The sequence below is a fragment of the Myzus persicae genome, unplaced genomic scaffold (genome assembly GCF_001856785.1).
Source record: "Myzus persicae strain clone G006 unplaced genomic scaffold, MPER_G0061.0, whole genome shotgun sequence".
Lineage (NCBI taxonomy): Eukaryota > Metazoa > Arthropoda > Insecta > Hemiptera > Aphididae > Myzus > Myzus persicae.
Window position 1 is genome coordinate 188547 of NW_019102258.1, and position 24797 is coordinate 213343.

At 31.1% G+C, this 24797-nt stretch overlaps 1 protein-coding gene across 3 annotated transcripts in view; it reads left to right on the top strand.

Moving 5' to 3' along the window:
- LOC111031669 (disintegrin and metalloproteinase domain-containing protein 11) overlaps window positions 1–24797 on the top strand; it is a 258301-nt gene that overhangs the window by 178412 nt on the left and 55092 nt on the right. For all 3 annotated transcript variants that reach the window (XM_022311712.1, XM_022311711.1, XM_022311713.1), the window contains exons 3-4: window positions 4799–4947; window positions 5644–5715. In XM_022311712.1, coding sequence (XP_022167404.1) covers window positions 4799–4947; window positions 5644–5715 — 221 coding nt within the window. The remainder of the gene's footprint in view (window positions 1–4798; window positions 4948–5643; window positions 5716–24797) is intronic.

The window sequence follows — 24797 nt, forward strand, 5'->3', positions numbered from 1 at the left end:
TTATCTAACTATTATAACAAGACTGTTGAACATGAAATATTCTAATATTTTATAAACAAAAATAAATAAATAAATAACCAGCCATTTATTTCCATACATTATTCACGACCTAGTTTCGGTGAAAATAATTTCATATCTAAGTTTTCTAGCTCAACCTTTTTTCGAAACTGTTTTTCAATAATAAATTATTGCCTTTCGTAAGCCACTTACAATAAAATATAAACCGTGATAAATTACATCGAATCATACATATTATTATTAATAATAATAGTCTAATTTATGGGCTATTCTCCGGGTTGTTCCTTCATGTCGTGAGTGAACTGGGCATTATAATGCGTTCTAATAATTTATTGGCTCACCCAAAATTCAATAAACGTAGACACAGCTGATATTTAGTATAATGTGTTGACTGTTGAATTGTTTATAAATATAGGAAATACGAATTATGGTACCAATAGCATTTCGCGTAATCAAATTTGAATCAAAAAACACGTGTACGTGTATAATGTGTTCCATTTATTTCTATACAAAACAAATACCTAAGTCTAAATTAAACGTGTACATATATTATTATTGTCTAGGCATAAGAACTGAGCGTTAAATCACACGCTTTTGATTAAGTACTACAAATAATTTAACCGTATTAGTTTAACAACGTGATGAAACATATTATATAGGTATTTTAACTGACCATTAAAATGTGTTTAATTGTTTAAGTTCTAGTGAAATTTACGGCCTCGATAAAATACTTTATTCCGTTAATACAATACGATTAAAGAAAATAGCTATCGAGAAATAGAGATCACCTTGATGAAATTATAGTATTAATTAATTAAGTACTTGCCTTCATTTTTTTAGAAAAATTTGTATGTTTTCTTTTCGATTTTTTAACAATACATGATTAATCACTGTTAATCATTCAATTTCTCAAATATTAATTGAATTTCAAACGCTTTTACACTAATTTTGATATTTTTGACTTATAAATATACCTTTAAACCTTTATAAATGTTTACACCATTTAAGGAAGTGCTTCAATGGAGCGTCTAGAATTTTCGGGGAGAGTGCGGTGAGCTATAATTTAATTAATAACTATTTTAAGGTAAAATAAAATCGGTTGGCCTGTTAATCAGATGATTTTCTTAAATGTTGACGCATGTGAAGAGAAATGCGAATGAGTGGTTTCAAAATTATTTAACGTCACATAATAATATAATATTCAACATAAAATATAATATTACAAAATATGTAATATTTAGTACTTACTAAATATACAAAGATAATTACAAGTTATAAAATGTTAATAGATTAAAATTGATGATTATAATTTGTTTAAATCATCAGAGTTCCAATATCGTAACTTATATACGTATATATATATATACATATATTATGATGGACTATTACCCTATTAAACTTAAAGTTTGACTATCAGAAACTAATCGTTTATATTTTGATTTATAAGCATCATCATTTTCAAAAAAATGTAATTCTCATTTGATAATAATAAATTTTTTATCAACCAAGTACTCTAAAAACAGCTTACAAAATCTAAGTATTTATTTGATAATACATTCTTTACTCGTGATGAAGAACTTGGGAGATTACTTAAAACTAAAAATAAAACTTTGAATTTTATTGAATTCATTGTTATTGTGTATTATACGATTGAGGCGTGAGCGTATCTGGTGAATCGCCGACTTGAATATACATCATTTTCCTGCAGTTGAAAACATCTCTGCGGGTGTTACACAAGTACACGACGTGTGCACATATTATGTGATATTCGATATACGTCATACACATGCGTATAATATATTATTATATTGTAAAAATAATAATAATAATAATAATAATAATAATAATAATATTGTAATGGAATTTTCGTATTATACTATTACAGTATATTATAATGTCCGCTTTGAAATGAGTGAAATTGCTGATATTTGTTTGTGTGCAGAACGCAGCAAGAAAACGAAAAAAAAAATAAAAAAATATGTCACTAGAAAATGTATCGGCGTGTGGAATTTTTTGAGGGATATAAATAAGCTTAAGGACAAGCATTATTATTATTATATATATACAGACGTCAGGGCGGAGTGGCATTCAGGTTTTTTCGTTGTTACCCGTTTCCTGGTCGGCTTTTCCATCTCCTGCTGATCAGAGTAGATACTCGGAGCACAGTTATTGTACTCAAATATTACTAGAAGGTTACATTATATATCCTATGGTACATCAATCGATGTTCTTTGCATTTCTCTATCATATTTTTTTCATGTTTTATATACAAAAAAAAAATATAATAATAATATTTTCTTTCGCAAAAAATATTATCATCCCTGGCGCACAAAAGACAACCTACCTCTGCCGTTCTCGGCATCCCTTTCCATCATCAACCTTTTCATCTCCTCCTCTACCGGTGATGAGTGTGGGGGTGGGCAAAAATTGAATTTAAAATCGCGCAAACTACATCGTTATAATAACGGGACAATTATTATTATTATTACTATTATTATTATTGTTCGCAACATTGTGTTTTATTTATCACAAACGAGCACTTCTTTGACCTGATATATATGTTTTAAAATATTAAATTCTTGTTTGCTAAACAATGAGCAGCTCGTGTATAGTTTTGTGAAATGTTTTATCTTATACTCGAGTTATGCTCTCACAGATTTCCTGTCAATGTGTATGAACGGCTCACAGTAACGCTGTACTGAACAGGGAAATTCAAAATTAAAATAATTTCAACAAGACATGAAAATATAGTTTAAACTCCCGTGGAGTATATAATATACCTATGTATACAGAATATATTAGAACAAACGTGTACTTTGAAACTGAAACTTTGCTTATTGCTCCCGTGAGACAATATCGGTATCTTGTACACTTTATTATTAATTATAACAATTAGCGTACCGTAAAAAATATGAACAATATTATATAATGAAGTGGCAGTTTCAGGTGTAGAGAGGTGGGTTTGTTTTTTTATTTTTATAATTTTTCTATAATCGTAATAATATTGTTATTACACGAAGATTAGCTGCGCATGTTTTACGATCCTCGCATAACGTGCCCTTAATGCGATTATCGTTTTATGATGGTGGTCATTAGGTTTCTACACGGTTATTAATTGTGATCATGTGTGTAAGTCTTTTAATCGATATTCACACGGCTTCGAGTGGCGCGAGTATTAAAAACGAGACACCTCTACTGCGATAAACAGTATATACTTTTCTCTCGACACTTATTTTGTTTGTCAAACGTTTAAAGACAGACGTATTTATTGTGTTCCCTCGAGGCTGTGATTACGTTACTTAATACGCAGTGAGATAGCTGCGCGCAAATAAGAAAAAAAAAGAAAAAATCATCGCAAGACGGTCTGACGAGTCGCTGTATTTATAATAATATATAAATAATATATTAGTCAAATCGCAGAAATAATTCATCTGCAGAGCCCCTCAAAGGAGTTTTCTTCTCCGGTGTCGGATAAACCGAGTGAAGGGTACAATATGTCTTGAGGCTGCAGGGTCGTAGTTTTCGTGCCTTTGTTGAAATAATTTGCCCCTTCGGTGGTATGCAGTTTTGAATGCGATTTGCCGAGATGGATTTTAATCCAATCAGATACAAGAACGGCATCTCGGCATGATACTGTAGTATGACGTGTCTGTTTGTTTCGAGTGAATCAATGATGGGCGACCCCGCTCACCTCAGACACATCTGTCGAGATTTGTTGCGGAGAAATTGTGCATTGGTTTTCGACATTGGTGATTGTGCCTAATCTTCTAGACAGGCATAGGCATTAATTGGAAATAATATTTGTTTGTTAGTGATTTTCTCACGTGCCCATAAGCTCGTCACAAACCGTTCCCTCCCCATTCCGGGGTATTTGGGCTCAAGTCCGTACACCACGGGTACTACTGAAGTTAGATACATTTAAACGCACTAAACTTATTTTATCATTTGTAATTTATTGTAAACCAAAAATTAATTACATTTAATATTTTACTGCGTAAGTAATATTGATAAATTAATATGTTCATCGAATTTGTGCACTATAGTTTTATAATTATAATATATATATTCAAAACAAAAATATTACTGTGTTTCTAAAATTACATTATTCTCTATGTGTGGAATCATTTGTTTACAATAAAAGTAAAACAAAAAAAATGAAACTTAACGTTGTGTGTATTTTATAATACACTGACTGTTCATAAATTATGGATAGGTAGGAATAGTACATAACAATATTATAATATATTTAGTTAATTTAAGTTTTCAGACATCATAAATTCAAGTGTAAATTTAAAGCACCTAATATTGAGTGAAATCTATTGACCGTAATTTGAGTGTATCCAATTTTGTCGATTAATATTATAATAATCAGAAGGCGAATACTTTAAAACACGGCACAAAAATATGTAAGTCTATCGAATAAAAAAAATACCGAATAAACCAGAGACATATAGATAAATACAACATATGTATACATATATCAAATTATATACATGTCATCCATCGGACAGGTGCTTTTCACGCATATCGTGTGCTAAATATACAAATATATGTGACGTACCTACAGGTACCTATGTCTCGTGATATGCGAACTGATCGTTCAGATTTTATATCCCAAACGTTGCAATCGATATCGTTTACACCCCTCGAGCCATAAGTATTTATTTTGAGAAATAAAATATAGGTACCGCGATCATCCGCTTTTACCGGCTGTTTTATATATACATATATATATGTATACCTATTATTTTCATTTATTTATTTTTCGTTTGGTGTGCAGGGGAAGTGGAAAGGCTCCTGCGGGATTATCGACAGAACCAAGAGCTGGTGCGGAACATCGGAGCCAATTATTATCAGATCATCTACCCGGTACAAATCAGACATCATGACAAAATGGGCATCTCTACCCGAGAGGTAGGGTCACAGAAGGTAAGCTTTGGTGTACAATATGAGAATAGCGCGCGCATGTTTATATGTGTGTGTGTGTGTGTGTGTGTGTGTGTGTGTGTGTGTGTTCGCGCTATTGGGTGGGTGATGGACGACGAGTGAGAGAGCTGTGGGTTTTATATATGGGTGTGCGGAGAGAAATCGATGTTCTATTTTCTCCTTTCTCCATATTCCAAACGATGTTTCAACATATAAGTGTATATAATACGCATATATATAAACATATATATATAATTCATACGCGTATACGTATACACGCAATATCATATATATTGTATGTAAATATATAATATATGTATACACGTGTGTATGAGAATTTGTGAATTTATTTTCGTACGTACATTTCCATCACATTTCCGATATTTGTTTATCATATCCGTGTCATCTCGTTTTCTGAGTTATAGATTTTTGATTTTTTCCTCGGTTTTTTTTTTTCATTTTTTCGGCGAAATAGTTCCATCCGATCTCGCTCGCCCACGCGTTAATTACTATTATGTGTGTCTGTAATTATTATTGTTTCTAATACTACAATCATACAATGTTCACAATACGATATACTTACTCGTAGTTCATTGTAATACACTACCTACAAACTAGGTACCTATATCGCGCGATTATTCAACCCCGTAGCGTGTTTACATAAATCAATAACCACGATTTTACGCTTTCTATTTTCAGTTTCCCAGCTCGGGGTTGCATGGATCTAATGAAGGATACTCTTCCGGTGGATCTTTTCGACCGAAATCTCGGGTAAGTTTCATACACATATTTTGTTGTTATTATGGTACACGTAAATCGATATCATTTGCAATAACACAGTGATATTATACAAGTGGTACAATAATATAACGTTAAGGTATACGCACGAATACCATTACAATAATAAACACATAATATGTAATAATGTGTGTTGTAGTAGTATCTATTACGATATGATATAATATATTGTATAATAATTATGTCTACGTCGAGCACTTTAATATTTATGAGCGGTACCGTGCGGGCAGTTTTTATTATCAGAATATAAAATGTAGGTCGTATCGCAAACCTATTTTTATCGAGTCAGCAGGGGGCTCGCGGAGATAACGTCAGACTAGGGTTCCTGAAAGAGAGGATAAATCGTACCTGTCCAATATGGATGTCGTGTTAGAGATAGCGCTCCGCGTGGGGTTAGATAATAATGAATGTAATGACGTACCCGCGCCGTTTTGAGGATCAAGGACATGACGATATATATACATGTATAAGTAATATATATATTAGAACGATAATAATATAATATGTTACACGTATGACCTTTTCCTCTTTAAGTGAGATAATAAAACACAAAATTCTGGTTTAATTTATTACATGTGCTTCATGTTTTTATAAACGATGTAATAATGATGATAATAATAATATTGTTATTACTACGGAATGTCATTATTATTCCCGTGCCCACGAAGTCGAATTACGTCCTATTGGATATTTTGCGAACTCGTAGCAAATAATTTATAAATATATCTTGAAATTCCATTCTTTTTATTTAAATTTTATATCTATCTCGACTTTTTCAAATCAATTTGAAAAATGTCAAATATTTTACCAACTAGATTTAGAAATTTTAAAATTTGTCATTAAAATATTGTAAGCTAAAAAACATAAAGGGCAAACTTTAGAAGATCCTCACAAAACATTAAAATTAAAAAAATATATTTTTGAATGAAAGTTTTTTTTTATAAAATTATAAACATCAAGATGCATCAACTTGCGTGTTGCCTCCCCCCTCTCTAGCGTGATATAATCAAATTCACAAAAAAATATAATTTTTCTAATCGATCCAAAGTCCGTGGTCCAGCATAAAACTTAAAATATTTGCACAAAAAAAATATATACTTTAGCATTGTCAAGTATGCTAAATGTCTTATATTTATTAATTATATATTAACATCTTAAATTATGCTTACTACACTTACAAGATTTTATTTATTTTTATTCGTATTTATTCTCCAAGAATATAGTAGTATAATAATTTACTGAATGTTTATAAATTATGAGTGAGTAGGTAATATGAGTACATAATGATATAATATATTTAGTTAATTTAAGTTTTCAAACATAATTTATTCGAGAAAATTTAACGTAATTAAATTGGAAAAACAACTATTAACTGTAAATGATTCGAGTGTATACAATTAATAATATATCTAATTAATAATTAGGAGACGAAGACTTTAAAGCACAGTACATAAAATATCCATCCGTGTCAAAAGAAAAATTAAGAATAAACTTGCTACATAGAAAAATGCGTAAAAAAGGTATAAATATATAACATAGATGCCTAAATATTATGATATGTGAACTGATCGTTCCGATTTTATCTCCAAAACGTTGAAATCAATATTGTTTTCACCCCTCACGAGTCACAACTTACGCCGTATGTATTTATTGTGAGAAATTAAATATAGGTATTGTTATCATTCGTTTTTACCAGCTGTTGTATATGCAGTGTGACAGTGTGTCCTGAAAGGATTTACCTATTGAGATATCCACTAAGATAATAAATATATCATAAATCTTTTTCATTAATATCATGATTTTTAATAATTTCCTTATCTTATAAGTAAAACGGCAAAAAACCGGTTAGGTTGGCTAGTGGGGCGGCGAATCCTTTCTGCGGCTAATGGTCAAATCCTCATGGGATACTCTGTATATACCAACTATATCTATTATTGTCATTTACTTATTTTTGCCTAAAAAACTCGAAAACCCAATTTCCAATTATTCATTTTATTTGACTCCAAAATATTAATTAATTATTTGACTTACTTCAACTTCGCAGATACAATAATATTATTATTAATTGCATTATTTTGTTATAATATTATGCTGAGCAGGCAGTCATGTATTAATATTGCCTACATTAGTCGCCGTGTTACATACTATAAACCGGGTGGTTAAAATGTTGATATTTTTACTAATAAAATAATAGATATTATTCCTTTTCCCGCTCTTCATATAATTTTGCATTACCATTTGCAGTTAGGACTCTCTTATAACCCTGCTGTAGAGTATAGATTCTTTATATAGAAATGTGAATTTTTTTTAATACAAAAAATGTCATATAATAACATTTGAACTCGATTTACATAATACATTCATCATCGCTTCGCTTAGTATCTAAAATATTGAACGAATATGTCATAGCATATTGTAAACTAATTATTTTAATATTCTGAGAATAAATCTATTAAAATGACTGGTGTTTTGTTCCGTATTACCAAAATTTTCATTTACCAGTTTTATAATATTGCATAATTCACACAATAATGATACACTGTAGAGATGGTTTTTTTTTATATCCCAGTGCAGTTTTTGTGAAAATTATTATGAAAATTAAAATCAGCAATGTGTATGATGTTTGTAGGACTTCGTTTCAAATGTTTATAGATTTTATTTCTCGTATTTTACAAATTTAACATATTTATTTATCAACAAATATGAAATGTTTTTGTAATTTCGCATTTGGCTATTACAACAAAGTTGATCAAATACAAATTAAAAACGTTAAAAATCTGCTTTTATACCTACGGCAATATCAATTTCGAAGAACTGAACGTTTATAAAACCAGATCAATCATAACAAATTATGTGTTGCTGACGTTAAAGTTGAAATTGTCAACAATTTCAAACACCAGGGTAGAGTCTAAACGAATTCAGCTGTTTCACTCGCGTTAGTTTTCGGACTGCAGTCACCTATATTAAAATATTTATACTGTTGCGACATTAACTACGGAAAACTTGTTCGCATCGACTTTAACAAAACTGGACAAAATATTAAAGCACTCGAACACAAAAACATGATCTAGTATCATCGGTATACCCAACTATTAACCGCCGTAAACCTAAGTACCGGGATCCGTGTGATAACTGATACCAAAATTCAATGCAACACAATAATTGTTGTTACCGAGCAGACTGTGTAAATCCTTTTTTAACATTCATAATCCTACTTGTGACTACTATACATTCGTGACTTGTGTTTGATACCGAAAGCGTATAATATATATGTATACATATTACGAGTTTTTGACACAATAGTGTTATCGACCGTTATAAAGGCATAAGGTTAACTTATGCTCGTACAAAGGTCATTGTGTATCGTGAACTCGTAAACGTGCGGAGCTTTGTGACTCTATATAGCGCAGGTAGTTTTCTTTTTTTTTTTTTACAAAGAACGTGTATACACATATATAAACACCAAATGATAATAATACTTTTAACAGTTCTCATTAAAATGAGTGAGGCAAAGTAATGTGAGGCTTTTGGGTAAACAAAAACGGCGTGCACGACCGTTGATGTTATCTGTATTTAGACTAGCCATTGTCTATGATCGTAACCTTTTGCCGGCAACGGAAAAACCGTGTCTGCTTGACCGCATATTTGTCTTTGGACCCGTTCTGGGCCATTGTTAAGACTGTGCATGCCGCCGACGAGTTGAGAGGTAAATCCTGATAAATTACTGGGACTTTTCGTGTATGCCATCTCTCTGCTGGTCGTCTGTGCATCGCTCTAAATGAGGTAGCGCGGTGTTTTATTTTAGTGTTTTGTTTGGTTTTTGAGACAAACGAACAAATCCAAAACAAACCGTTCGGACTATATATGTATACACGGCGATGGATGTAATGGACTGCACTTCCACCGGAATAGAAATATAAGTAAACCTCTCGGCTCTCGAGATAAGATAAAACATTTTTCTACGTAATGTTATTTAGTAATTTTTGTCGAGTTTATGCGTGCTCAGTTTGCCTTTGATAGTTTTTCATTGAACGTTTTAAATCAAATGCGAAATGATAAAATATACAATTTGTACACGAATTATACAGAGCGATTCACTGATAAACAGCTCAACCTTTTTCTTTCAATAATATCTGTTATTCAGAATTTTTATTATGGATTTTTTAAATATAGACCATATTTTCGAGTTCTTGAGATTTCTCGTAATTACAATTATTTTATGCATCTTGCTGAAATGTTTTGTACTATGGAAAATGTTTTTTTTTTCGCACCGTTTGTTTTATTAGGTAAATGCGAGTTTCAAATTAAAAACATTAATTATTATTCGTGTCTGATTTACATAATATCTATACGAGACATCAACCTTTATAATTAGAGAAGTTTGCACATTAAAAACAATAACAATGACATCGGTTTGATAAACATTCTTAGTATTTTATACTTCTTGATTGCATTGTATTTTCGACTATAAAATATAATAGGAATTTTCGTAGGAAATTAAATTCTATCGAGCCACTGCTCACATAACGTGTAGTAGCTTAATGATCTTCTGCCGTGTCGCATCATTTCTTTTGGATAAAAAAAAAAATAAATAATAAAAATAAATTTTAAACCGTCGCAATAATGGTGCGGGAGTTTCTCCGATTGCCAGTAACTTGATTTAGTGTGCGCCAAATTTATTATACTCCATAGTCTGTTTGACGTGCACTGGATGGAACGGACAAAAAAAAAATCACTTCAGTATATTATGCCGTTTCCGTTGATTACGATATTTTTTTTCGGAGAAATCGCGGTCGATCTAAAGCTCACCGTTTCTCTCGAAGGGCGATTGTAAACTCTCCCGATGGTAAACTCTCCCGGGTCTACTCCAGTACTACCTGACGAAAACGTGTAAACTCTCCCGGATCTAGTTTAGTACTACCTGAAGAGAACATGTAAACTCTCCCGGGTCTAGTAAAAATCATAAAATAAATTTAATATACATTTAAGTTGCGTTTAAAAATAGTCAATCATATATAATAATAATAATAATAATAATAATAACAATATAAATTAATGTCTTTAGTTGCTATGAACATGATATTATAGTCAAAATACAATAAAAAATAAAATTTCAAAAAATCCAATATACATTTCAGTTTCTATTAAAAATAGTCAATCACAATCTCTGCAGTGTAGCCAACTCGAAGTGTAGCAATAACATTTAAAACAACTCGGGAGAGCTTACATACTTCCTACAGGTAACTATAAAGTTGACCCGGGAGAGTTTACACATTTACTTCAGGTAAACATAATTTTGACCCGGGAGAGTTTACACATTTACTTCAGGTAAACATAATTTTGACCCGGGAGAGTTTACACATTTACTTCAGGTAAACATAATATTAACCCGGGAGAGTTTACCATCGGGAGAGTTTACTATTTTGAAAAATTGGGAGAGCTTACCATAAAATCGGGAGAGTTTACCACCGCCCCTCTCGAACACGCCGTCGTTGGCGACGTCGAGTGTGGGTATATGTCGTAGGCGGTGGGTAGTAAGAGTGTAAGGGTGAAGGGTGGCATACGGGGTGGGTTTGTTGTTCGGCGACAGTGCGAGAGGCTGTGCAGAACGATTCACCCGCTGCGCCGTCTAACTACACGCCGCACCGGCACATAACTGCTTCGCCGTTTAAACAATAACATTAATATACTCGACGCTATAATTATTAATTATAATACGTGTGCGACATTGTGTATTATGTTTATAATATGACGTATGTCGTGTGTTCAAATAATGTACAACTGGTAGTCAGGCCACGTTACACTGTGTACGGGAAAAAATAATTTCGTTCTGTCCGATCGCTGGCCGATTCCGGTCGATCTATTGTGCTCATAAAAAAAAAAAAAAAACGATTTGACGTAAACCCAGCATCTTTGGATTCTCGCTTGCTCTTCGATAATTGAATATTACACAATACATCCCACACCAGTGGGTCGTCACGATTTCACTGCGGTTTCAATAATCTAGACCAATCGTTGAAACATAATATTATTATAATTTGATGATTGCATTCCGGTGCGATACAAAAAAACACATTACCTACTTCATTAATATTAATTGTAGAGGCATTTTATTAGAAAATTATTTCCTCTCGCACTCAAGAATAATTGTATTGTTATTATAATACTGATCGTCGCTGTCGTCGTCGTCGTCGTCGTCGTCAACAGCGTAGTATATCTCATCAGGTAGTAGTGGGTGACGGTGGGTGCATATAACCTGCAGGTGTGTCGTCCGGGAGATACCGAAAGGGAGTGACAGGGTGAGTTGAAGACGGTCGGAGTTGAAGAGAATGCTGTATTTGTTGGCTTAGTCGTAATAATACCAAAAGTGTTTTCAATTAAAACTTTTTGCGCCGTAACTTCCGCCGCGCGTCGGCTATACGCGCACTGCTCTGCTCCCGCACTGTAGTAGTTCTGCACAGCCGATAACTTTAAGGGCGGTTGTAAGTATAGGGTAAATACAGGGTGTATGTGGCATATCGGAATATATATTACACGCGCACACATATATATATAGTTAAAACACAGCTAACGGGTGTACATGCGATCGTGTTGACGAGAGTGGTTGGTCGATGCTGCGCGGAGGGGTTGTTGGGCGGTGGCTGGAGGGTCGGTTGGTCTGGACCGAGCCGTAAACTATTTAATTCAACCAGACGCTACCGATTTAAGTGGCTTGTCGAGTCGTTGCAGGACCGCCTCGATTTTTTACATTACACACTTTTCTCCCCACCCTCGCCAACGGCCCCACGGCACCCCCCCTGCCACCACAGCGTTTCTTACAAACATCCGTCGCGTAAGAGAAAATGTGTCACGGTGGCGGCGGCGGTGGTGGAGTCAAAGGTCTTTGGTGTGTGAATCAAACATCGTTTTAACCACGTTTCCACTAGTCGACAAACAAATCGTCACACATTTTTCCCTTTTTTTATTCGCGTACGTGCGTTTTATTAGACGCGCTAGTATGTGTGTGTGTGTGTGTGTGCGTTATTTGTTTTGTTCCAACGGGGGTTGCATTTATTTTATTTTTATTTTCGCACCGATTTATTACTACTTATCGGTGCCCGGGAGACCTTTAAGGTAAATTCGAGAAGATTTATGCACCGCATCGCGCGCGGCTATTATTTGCCCCGCCGCCGCCGTTGACTCGCCGACCGTTCTCCTCGCGAATAGCTGAAACGTTAGGTTAGACGATGTGCATGGATTATGAGCTTTAACCGAAAATCACCGCCGGACTTGTATTGTTTAAAGGGACTGTCGGCAGCGCAAAAAATAAATAAATAAATAAATAAATAAAGAGAAGAAAGATTTATAAACGGAATCCCCGCGTGCTTATATAGATCTGATTTATAAACCCCGTACACAATGCATACACTATACATTGTATGTTTCACGCGCAAAGGTCCATCTCGGTGACTTCTGACTTTTATGTTTTTAAACATTTTATTGTCGCTAGGTAGCATTGTGTGTATTATAATTTCACTATATATACGACAGTACAGTAGTTGCGACCATCGATAATCTAAGAATGGACAGGCTACGCAACCGTATCGCACGGACATTAATTGAACAATCATTTAAGATAACAATACACACATTCGTGTATAAAATTACATGACAAACGACCACTTGCGGAAGTAAGAGACTACCTGTGTCTCATGTACGTAAAATATCGCTGCCCAATGCGTTGCATGCATTCATTTTAGCCTATCCATTCTTATATTAACTATGATCGCCGCTTATTATAATCACGATTAATATTATTATCAATCATATATTGTTATCCAAAAGTATAAGTACGGACTATGTTACGTACATGATTGAATTTTCGTTTAGTGTCATCAGTTGGTTTATGTTATCCGCTTAACGTTTTGCCCAGTACCAAAGCCATTACTTTAAGCGACGGCCTCTGTATATACACTATACATAATATGATTATAATATTACATGCTATAAATGAAATCTTTTTGGTTTGATTTTAAATGCATAGAAATAAAAAATAAATATCAATGAATCACTTTAATCAATTAAAAATATTGGACGTTCTAATAGTCAAAAATAATATCACAATATCCAAGTTAAACCTTTTATGTATGTGCAACACTGTCACACAATATTTTATATCGTTATAAATGTGATCAGATATATGCTAGAAAATATGAAAATATAGCGATGTTTAATTGAATTTATTCGGAATGAATGAATTATGTTTTAATAAGCTCTACCAATAATAATTATACAACCAACTTATAATATTTTAGAATTTTTAATATTCAATTTATTAGTTCAAATAAGACCCTCGACAAATTGTATTAAATTACAAGGAAAATTTACTCCACAGACATTTTTATTATGCATAGTACCTAAATATATATTTTTTTCCTTATAAAAATTTAAAAGGTAGATTAAAATAATGAACAAACATGTTTGAGTGCAAATTACGAGTAAATAGGTACTATATTTTATTATTAATATACATTATAAAAGCACTTAATATTTTTGTTCGAGTCGATAACATGGTATAAACATCATACATAATACATGCTTATCAATTCTATAGGTACCTATCTAAAGAAGAGATTTTTTCCATTTTGTTCTTATTATGTTTATCAAACTCGTTCATACATTTTATCAAGTTTGCTTATAATTAATTCTATTAGTCATTATAACTTGTTTATAATGAATTATTTTCAACCATTATTCCACTAAAACTTTTATTAAACTATAGAATATCTATCCCATTTATTTTTATTTTAAAATTATAAGAGACTTTTTTTAAACCATTACCATAATTTCACGACAATATTATACCCTTAATAGCATAGCGTAACAAGAACTCTAGACCAACTCTTTCTAATATACTTTTTGAATCTTAAATTAAAAACAACTTTCAAACTGTGTACCCAAACTTAATTATACTTTCCACTGATATTGTTTACAGACAAACTTTTTAACAAAAAACTACATACCACACGTTTACAGGTACCTATGAGACTACACTGAATGCATAGAAAATACTATGAATGTTTTCATACATTTTAAATGTTTTATATAAATAATAGTTAAGTTTATTCAACGTCTGTTATTTTGAATTTAAAGTAGAAAATGTTGATGCATACAAATAAATACAAGACGATATATAATATTGTATGAACAGGAATCACAGTATAATATGTTGCATAGGAGGATCGCAGATAGCTTTAGATTATGAAATAATATCCATTATTTTTTAGGGTGAACTTATTTTGTTTAATTATTTCTATAGTTAATGATATTCGCCATATGTACTGACTATGTACCTAATTAGATGAAATTAGACATTAAAGTGTTGATTTTTTTTTAATTATTTAACTTTACTAGTTAATTAATTTTTAAATTTACTTAATAACTTATGCACTTTAATAAGTATTCATTGTAACAACTTGGTTTTTTTCTGGTTAATTTGAAAAATTGAGCCAAGTTAAAATCATGTTTAACACACTTATAAAAACTGTCAACTGTAGTTGAAACTTAATGGTAAATTATTTTTTTATTTGTTCACTCGCCACTGTATAATATTGCATATTATATAGTGATTTAAAATATTTACAAATAAAAAATCGATTTTTCTTGATTTACCTATTCATTTTATTTATTTAAAACAAATACTTGTAGTTTCTCAAATGAACTACAACTAGTCTGAAATACGGAGGAACAGTATACGATGAATTTTCAATTGAATATTTAGTTATCACAAAAAAATGTAAGGTTGGACAATCACTATTTGTATGACCCAGGTGATAATTGAAAAAAAAGTATTTGACTTTATTTAACTGAGTTTTAAATTAATATTTTTCTCCGTATTTACTTTTCACTTTTAAATTATTGACCAAAACGTTTGTTGACTATTAACTTATAACTTAACGTCTTTAACAGAATGACAGAACTATTGTTATATTGTTTTCTCTCTCTGATCTATCCATTACATAGCAAATTTGAGTTCATTAAAACCAATTATGTGTTATTAAATTTATCATCAGAATGAATTGACATAATATCATCGAAATTTAAAATATTATCGATGGCAGTGGTTCTTGACATGTTTATATCCACGTACAATCTACACAGTTTAAACATTTCTTGTACAACTTTACCATATAACGTTTTTTTTTTCATAGACGTATACGTTATTACTTATTTTGAATTAATGGAGTTTTATTAGGAACTATAAAATTATGATACAGTTCAAGCATATTCTAATGCATACAAATAAAATAAAAGATGTACAATTATTGTTTATTTTGTAATTTATATCAAATAAACCAAATTATATTTAATGTGAATAATGATCCATTCCACTTTTTTTTTATGAAGGGCGATTTTTTTAGCGTATATGTATGCCACAAGTGACTAGCGTGTCACAGGTTGGAAAACGTTTATCTAGGGCAGCACATAAGCTTTAAATTTGTATTTTAATATTAAACCGAGTTAAATATTAACTAATTAAATAATATAACTACGTAAAATCGTTATGTATGCACAAATTTATTACAGGTTAATTCACTTTGATAATAAAGCTAACATCACAAAATGATTCTGCTGAACCTAATAAATTTGGTAGGCTGTGGGTGGGTCAATTAGAAAACAAATATTGCGATGTCCTCAAAACGTTGAGTTAACTAACTCGAGTACATTTTTTCCGTTTGTGTATATAAGCAATTGATATATTTACTCATCATTCATATTTTTTACTCAAATAATGATTATAACGTGTGCATGACAATGTAACAAAATCTATTATTTTTCGTCAAGTGAAATTCGGTATGATTAATTTTAAGTTAAAATATTAGTTTTATTTCAATCCACAAATAATTTTCTTTTTCTATTTCCCTTTTCTTGTCTAGCCGTATTTTTAATGTAATTATGAAGTAAATATATATTTAAAAAAATATTTCGTATATTATTTTGCGAAGCTATTAAATTATCGTGAATGCTTATTATCTTAATTGAATCCGTACATTTATTGCCCCTCTGGGACTCGTAAATGTGTGTGTATACTATGACAACAAAGATTTGCTAACCGTAAAAAAATTATATACATTTTTTACAAGTATATTATTAATTGTGAGGTGGATACGCTACTCTACTGGTTTTTTTTTTGTTATTAAAAAACACAATCATTTAATTTGAACGTAATATCGTGTGCGCAGGTGGCTATTAAAGCCACATACAAAGCGTTAAAAAACAGTAATAATATTTTTATATTGTTATAAAAAGAGAACATTTTTTGCACAGGGGATACGCCTCGTATAGGTTACTGTTTTTGATGAGTCACCAGGGAAAGTATGTTAGTGACTTGTTATCAACCAAAATGTGATAATTATCACACTGTACAAACTTTAATTCGCGTGGTTATATCTGAAATTTTTCAGAAAAAGGGATGAGATTTTTTTTCTTTAAATAAAAAATAAAATAAAAACTTATTTAATAAAATGTGTAAATCGTGATGATATTTTAATATGTTGTCATTTTGAACATTTATTTTTTATTTTACCGAAACGTAGATAATATGGATAAATATTATACATTTTATGAGGTACAAATTTCAATACTATTATTCGATCGTAAACACTGAAATTAGCCCCGATTACCAATATCGAACATATTAGTACTTACCCATATATAGTTGTTGTAAATATTGTAAAATACCACAGTACCACAGGATTATCTACTATATACCTATTGAAATCTACGACAACACAAATAATAAGAATCATTTAAATTTGTTACAATAGTAGACGGAATGATGGTATAATATATTTTTGATTGTCGAAACGTCACAATGAAACACGTCTTCGCAGTGAGTTACAACACGCGTATAATCCTTCAAACCGTTGGTGGGAAATAAGCCAAAAAGCTACGCTTTCTTCCAACAATGCGAAATTCATTTCTGAGATCGCACTCAGAGTGTTTTTTTTTTATTTCTATATCGAGTCAAAACAATTATAGGGAAAAAAGTAGTGTAGAATCCCGTCGTCTCTCGTTCGTCCGTCTTCGTGTCTCACAACATTATTTCGTGTAAATAGGTAGGTACGTTTTATTCCTGCGCGCCGTGACAATAATCCACTCGAATTCCAATCAGGTTTTTAATTCACTATAAATATATATCTACGTCGTTAATAAATTAAATATCTATAATGCGACCACGACTTCGACGTTTGTCTGTACCTAGACACTCCGTTTAATTAACCGACATGGAAGTAGTGTATTATACGAATAACTTCATCATCGGGAAATATTTATAACGAAATCGATTTTATTTATTTATTAGCTAATTTGTATATACAAATACAACGGAAATGATTAGAAATCACATACCTAATTTAAATCTCTAAAATATTCATCTTTCATGATTAAATATGTACTTATACTGTTTAAAGTAATTATCACCATAATCAAATATAGTTATTTAAATAATACCAAAATCAAATTAAAGGTTTTAACATTAATTGTAGTATTATATTCTGTAGGAACTAGCCAGAATGTACAATTATACTATTACTAAAAAAATCAAAATCTACCTGAAACATTTTTAAATTGTATTATATGTATATATTATAAATGTATTGTATATATATTTTTTTTGATTTGTTCAATTATTATTCAATATACTTTTTTTAGTTTCTTTCAAGATCATTAACAGAAATAAAAAGCACATTATTTATACGAACCAACTGATTTAAATACAAAATGGTATAACTCTTGAAACTTTTATTGCATTTTTAAAAAGTTAGTCATCCGAACACTTTGCATTACAAAAACAATAACTGAAATATTATTGTTGTTAAATATATTTTTAATTTTAGCTAATGAATATTTCCTTTTGTTCATTGTAATACTTTAAATAAAAATAAAGAGATATACAATGAATTTAATAAGGAAAACTTAAATTTGTAAGAAATAAATAAAATTAATAATAAATAAATAATAAAATCCGAATGTCGAATCGTTATAAAGACTTATATTATAATATTAAGTTATATATTTAAATATAGTGTTCAGTGGTTGTTTTGTGCTCTTACATCTTACACTTTGTGCATTTATATACTATCCCAAACTAAGCAGCAAATATCAAAGTTATGATGAGAATTAAATATTTATATTATTGAAATATTTTCAAGGAATTTAAATGTATAAAGCGTTTGATAAAGATATAACATGAATAAACTGACATGAACCGACATATATATTATTGTTTGTTAATGATATGAGACTGCATGTTTACATCTAAATCATGTATTAAACTTACCGATAAAAAAGGCCAATGAAAACTATTCTTCAAAATTGATATATTTTATGAACTTACTATAATACGCTAATCGTGTTTATACATTCTAGTCCATGAGATGTTATGAAAACCTTACGCTGAAAAATAATTAAAAGTTCTAGAACTTTATTAACCATGGTGCACTTAAAATATTTTGGATAAACTTTAAAAGCTGTATTAAAATTAACTTGAGACATACCGAACAGTATCTTTAAAATCAATTATAAGTATCAATAATTTCATGATTATGTGAATCGTAATCCTGTTCATGAACTTTATGAAAATTAGTTAACCCAAAGCGATGTTTCTAAGTTTTCTCGAGTCCATTAGTTAGTCGATTTAAATAAGTACGTACAATTAAATTGCATTCTGTAAACAATCTATAAACTTTAGATTTAGCAGTAGTTATTTATTGATTTCATACAATCTATATAAGTTGATAATATTAAACAACAAATAGGTAAATAAACTTGTATCTCCATAGTATTGTAACTCATAAAATAAGTATTTACAAAATATGCTATTTATTTTAAACGTAATTATTGATGTTAAACTTCTTTATGGACGTTAGTGTAGAGAAAATGTAGTCTCGGGACTACAAAGCTCGGGCTAACATCAGTGTTGCCAATTCGAAGTGTCAAAATTATGTGATACCAACATTGAAAAAATGATGATTTATCAAGTATTCGCATCAGTTCCAATTTTTTTTAATATTGCATTTATTCCAATTTTCTTATATTATACAAGACAAATACATAAAGAGAAATAAAGACCCTATTTTCAATTACTTAGATTGTTTGATATAATTGAATTATCAAAAAGGAACATCTATTTTTAATTGATAAATGTTAAGCAGATTATTTTTATTAAAATGCTGATGTCAAATTTGAACCTTCTAAGTTGTCCTTGGGTTCCAAGGATAAGAGACCATGATAATAGGTTGAAAATATATAGAATCATCATGGTCTGAAAATTATCTAAATTACATAATGTTTAATCTATTTCGTTAAAATTATCCGAGTATACTAGTTACTAGACTAAATATAAGATGTATTTCTAACTTTATCTGAAACCACTACAGTAAGGTAAATTTCACTTATTACATTAAGTTCAGTAACACGATATTCGATCAAATTTGGATTTAGATGTATCGATATTTCCAGAAAAAAATCATAATATTGTGTTCGACAATCAACAGAAAAATATTACCTTAATAATATGGAAAAAAAAAATTATTATAATCACCACATGACTCCGTGGCAATGGTATATATATATAAAAAAAGTATTTGAATAAAATATGGTCTTTAATTATACTTAAAAATTCCAAAAATCAGAATTTAAATAAATGAATTTTCTAAGGATAAAAAGGGGAATTTCCGTGCATATTATATGATATGTCCGATACTGCGTGTCGCGGAGGGCGGGAGATAATTCGCCGAATATTACTGGCTACCACAAAGGGCTGCAGCAAACGGCTAAACAGTTTTGACGAATAGTGGTCTATCAAATAACGACAGTAATACATATTATTATATATGTTTTATTCATACAATTTATTCTGCAGTAACAAAATGTACACTTGCGGAAAACGATCCTAATGGACGTCGAATGAGATACGTAACATCTACGTAGTAATATGATTATTATTTATACGTGAAAATCCCTATAGGTCGTTGCAGGGCACTCGTATGAGATGACGTCATCTCGCCACAATGGTCAGTAGTATTGTACCAGAAATGTTTTTCGATTATAAAACGATCGCAATAGACCAAGTGTGACATTTGTGACATTTTTGTCAGTATGTTTGTACTACTGTCCTAAAAACACCTGAAAACACACTGAAATCGAATAAAAAAGAAAAGAAAAAAGGCTCTGGAAGTGATATTAAATCCCCCTAAATATGCCACTACGAACAACGTCAACGAGTCAACTTCGCAGACATAATAATATTATTTTTATTCTTCTAACAATAATAATTTATTGTATTCTTATAAAATATAAAGCATGCATTCATGTATTAATATTGCCTACATTAGTCGCCGTGTTACATACTATAGACCACAAACGGTCAAACCGGGGCGGGCTCGCATCTTAACATTTTTACTATTATAATAAAGTAGTATTATCTATTCTATTATCCTTTTCCTGCTCTCAATATTATTAATTTTCATCGTATTGTGTGACTCACGACTCTCTTATCACCAACCACCTCTGCAATAGACCATAAATTCGCAGGTGATATGGAGTGTTCCTTATACGGCAATATTAGTGTGATCTGTAGATTTGAACGAATCGTAAACCATTTTATTTATCACCCGAACAAAAAAAAGTATTCAGTGTGAAAAAAATATAGTGGAAAAGCTCGTAATAAAAACACGGTATGGCGGAAAAATCAATATCTCTACTCGGAATCTAAAATTTTTGAAAGGTTTTAAAACGTATATTTACCGGATAAAATGTTGATTATTACCACTTAATAAAACTTTTGAACTTTTATAATCAAATACTGGTATAAACCACTACTCGAGAGTCTATTAATTTGCCAAGCTTTATAAAAGTAATTTCTGGAGTGTCGATTTTGAGCAGAAATAAACCTTTTAGATTTTTAAATTGAATTTTTCTTTTCAAATTCAATAGCAGAAAACACGAACGCGAAATTATGAACTACATATTATTATATTATATAGCTGCCATGCTTCCGTTTCGGTTTTTAACGTTATTCAGCTCAAACGACTTATACTTGATAGTTTCAAAAACTTTCGATAATTTAATTATTATTAGAAGATATTATTATTATAACCACAGTAAACAAATATGGTAAAATACCTTATAAATATTGAACGATGAAAATAATCTTGAGAAACTATGATGTGTATTGATGTCAAAATGTAAATTAGAATAGCTATTATTCATCTATGAAATTATGTCACGACTCGACCCACATCAGTTTTTGTTAACCACGATACTGCGAATTTCGATTATTATATTTTAATTTGTTGTTATAATAATTTAGAATTATAATAACCGTAATACTCTTGGTCTTTGAACAAAATTAGGTTAAATATAATTAATTAATATATTTTTCTCAGGACCTCGTTGTCTTTACCCGTAAAAACAACATAATTTTCGTCGTAGAACTCAATTATACACATTTGCATACACAACCGTTTAACTATCAACCTTGTTTCAGATTCTATAGACGTCTTGTTATTATAACATATTTTAACCGATTTTTGTTTGTTCAACGGTAAAAATAAAATAGTCTTAAACGTATTCATTTTCTTTCGTCGGTCTATATGACACGTATTATGTAGATGGATTTTCAATTTGAACCTTTTTCTGAGATTTGACGACCACGTGTAATAAAATATGTGGTATGCCCCTCCAATGCATACTAAATTGAATTCTATACATCGTTTACTTGTAGTTAATATTTTCACAAGTTCCAAAAACTCTCAGTTTATAATACAATATAATTGCGTTTCATTTCCCGTACGGACGCATGTCGATCAGTGTCTCGCTAATCAAATTGTATACGAAATACGAATATTACATATTATTATGCTCGTTTAAAATCACAAAAATAACCAGATTAAAAAAAAACATTAAATCAATATAACATCAATAATATGTTATAAATATAACATTCTTAATAACTATGTTATTACGATTATAACAATAATTGTTCGATTCGTTTGACTACAGGAAAAAAACACTTAAAACATCTTCTTTTTCACCTGATTTTGTAACCATAGGTTAGAATATGAGCCTGACTGCACATCTGACATTTTTGTATCAAAACAACGTGAAGCATTACGCGTTATGTGAGAACTGCTCTCCAAACTTCGATCACACGACACAGTTTGGCACCCAACACACGACCGTTCGAAACACTCATCGCCGTAGGCTATAAATGATGGCGTTTTATTATCAGTGTTTTTGTTTGTTACGTTCATAGTTTTTTCAACGCTCTTAAAGTATTTCAATTGTGCAGTAGTAGGTATGTTTGTACGAACCGACGATTGTATCGCTTATGTTGGTCTAACGTCGTTGAAGTTTTATTTTTATCTGTTTGTACCGTTTATTCTGGGTTGGCGAATTTCTATCGTAGCTCCGGGAGATATCTGAAGTTCTGCGGTCGGGGTGCAAGAGATTATTTTTCGATTTGCTCGGTGGTTTAGGGCTTAGTGCGAGGGAAAACCATGCCATCGAAAAAAAAATGTTTAAAATGTCAGAGAAGCGAAACGATCGCCGCCGCTTGACTAGTCTCTCTATATCCTGACCTGATTTTTTAAACTCCTCGTAAAAATATATACACTTTTGAAAAACCGAAATGTTCAACAAAAAAAATATACTTTTGACGCTACGCGCGGATAGCGTTTTTTTCTTTTACTTGTAAGAAGTCACGCGACGGACGAAGCACGAAAATCGGTTTTTTACACTGCATCATAACGTATGTCACACGACGTTTTAAGAATGATGCAACTGCGATCGTTTGTATTGCTTCTTGTAATATATATGATAAAACGGTTTATTATTCAGCGATAATTCGCCAGTCCCGTTATTGATGTAAAAAATCGACCATTTCCAGTGCAATAAAAAACCTGCATGTCGTCCATTCGTTCGTACGGCTCACCAAATATAGGCTATATATATCGTGCTTTATTTATTTTAATTAAAAGTCCGTATAGGTAAATCTGAAGATAGTATTTTTCTTTTTTCTATGTATAGACGTATTGTTCATGGTTCTTTGTTTTAAATCGACTTCGATAAAAAATGTTTGTTCCTGAAGTCGTAACTGAATTTAATCACTTTCGTCATTGGTTCAATTATTTAATGTTATGCACATAAACGCCATAAACTACAGCCATATTATTAGCTTGAAGTATAAAATCAAAAACCTCATAATAAATTATATATATAAACTATAAAGATACTGTGTTATTCTACGTATATACACCTACCTACACAAATAAAACTAGAACCAATTATTTTAACGATACCTATTATTTCCACCTCGGTATGATCCAAACTAGTATATAATATATATTATTATTTAATGACTTTTTATATATACTTCAGCGGATTGCGCCCCGAACGAAATCCCTACAGTGTCAATCCTATAAACAATTTCGGAAATGGGTGTCGGATAATACTCACTCTCGTTATATCATCCTGAACTCGTTACACACGCTCACACACGCAAGAATATTTATATATATATGTATAGAGAGAGAGAGAGAGAGAGAAGAAACAGTGGCCGATAGCGGCGAGGATATCTTTAATCTCTCGTCGTCTTATTTTTCTCGGGTGTATATGAAGCCAGTTCACTCCCAATTAAACTCTATCCGTCCGGTAGTCGATCCCGAACACGAATTACCTCGTCTATTTCGACCATACATTTAATATTTCTCTCAGTGATGTGAAACCGATGGTCTCTGCTATGTATGGTTCACTATATTATGTTATTATTATATAAGAAACTCTAAAATTTACAGTGGGTTCCGGCGATCGTCGTGTATGTCATTAACAGAAAAAACAACATCGTCGTGTAATAATATTAGAAATTATTAACAACCACTTGCTAGCAAACCGCTCATTAAGAAATTGAACTAATAACCTAATTAACAATTAACTACAGTCATCTACGGAATACATATATTATTTATTTTGTGTCACTAGTATAGTAGTATCCTACATTCCTACTATCCTAC